Source organism: Aplysia californica, unplaced genomic scaffold (assembly GCF_000002075.1).
Source record: "Aplysia californica isolate F4 #8 unplaced genomic scaffold, AplCal3.0 scaffold00043, whole genome shotgun sequence".
NCBI lineage: Eukaryota > Metazoa > Mollusca > Gastropoda > Aplysiida > Aplysiidae > Aplysia > Aplysia californica.
This window is the reverse complement of record NW_004797313.1, coordinates 1,532,416-1,533,748: the sequence shown is the minus strand read 5'-3', so window position 1 is coordinate 1,533,748 and position 1,333 is coordinate 1,532,416. Positions and strand designations below refer to the sequence as shown.

The following is a 1,333-nucleotide window of genomic DNA, read 5'->3' as shown; positions in this document are numbered from 1 at the left end:
CAACGTAACGCTTCCTGAGGACAGCTCAGAATAGAATAGATCTTCTGCTTTTTGGATTCTGAAATCCTTCACTGCCAATCCGGGGTTTTACGACTCTAATACGGAGTGCACACAGACAACTGAATCCGTTTGACTGAGTCTGGCCCAGCCAATGCTTCTCCATGGAGAGGCAAAAGCTATCACTTTGGCATAATTCGACTGAATCCGACTAAATTTGGTTGTGAACTTCATAATCAAACGTGTTTGTGCCGAAATGGTAGCTCTTGCTCGTCTGAGGGGAAAATTTGGCTGGGCCCCACTTATTTCGATCGAATTTGATTGGCAAGTATGCACTGGGCATTAGATACAACGCTTCGTTGACTGTGAAGCGCCGGTGTAGAGATGTCTTTTTTCCATCTCCGCCCCCTCTACCAAAAGAGGAGACGGTAGCTGCCTATGGTTACCGGTCCCATATTCGTGTGAATTTCATATTTGCCTTGGTTTTTCCTGAGAAGGACGTTAAACTAAAAAAAGTTCGTCTCTTAAATAACCTAATAGCGTTGATAGGGACGTTAAACATATACCATTTTACCATTTTTATTTTACCCCAAATCATCAACGCCTTACCCTCCCCTTCTCTTACTCTAGGATATGGTCCAGATCATTCCAGGTCTGGAGGAAAAGCTGGAGGCGGACAAAAGCCGAGACGAGACGGAACCCCCGGACTGCCGCTCTGTTCGGGTCTGGGGCAGCCGCAAGTGCAAGGACAGGGACAAACTAATCGGCCGATTGAATCGGAGCGGACTCTGGAGTGCGTGATTTGTGCTACTTCCTGTGTGCATTTGTTACATTTCGTTTTGTGGATAATACACCTTTGTTGTTGCCGTTACTCATTTGTTTATATGTAAAGTTGATTAAAGATAATTTACTTTGCTCTTTATTTTTACATGTTCATGTACCAATTTGGTTTTTAAAATATTTATTACTTATATTGAAAAAAAAAATGGTGCGTGACGCAGTCAAGTGATACACACTACGAATTGAATGCTTGTCTTCGTTTACATATTGCTACTCTCATTTCTTCCAGTATATTATTCCGCTATATTCTTTGCAATGGGAGTGGTATTATCTGTTCGAAACCATTAATACTTGGTCGTTGTTGTGTTCTAAGTCATATTCATTGTATTGGACCACTTTTTATTTGCAGCTGTACTTATTCCTTCATAATAAGTTAAAATACATCAAACGCCATTCTTTTCAAACGGGTAACGATGCTGGTTTCCACTCTAGCATAATATGTATTTTTAGACTGTTCATTTTCTTTCTATTTGCTTCAAAATATGTTAACATGACA

General features: G+C 40.7%; 1 protein-coding gene across 1 annotated transcript in view; it reads left to right on the top strand.

Annotated features, from left to right (window-relative positions):
• LOC101848725 (voltage-dependent calcium channel gamma-5 subunit-like) overlaps nt 1-983 on the top strand; it is a 68,309-nt gene extending 67,326 nt beyond the window's left edge. Inside the window, exon 6 of the mRNA XM_005092267.3 lies at nt 628-983. Coding sequence (XP_005092324.1) covers nt 628-798 — 171 coding nt within the window. The 3' untranslated portion in view covers nt 799-983. The remainder of the gene's footprint in view (nt 1-627) is intronic.
• Nucleotides 984-1,333: the final 350 nt, after the last annotated feature.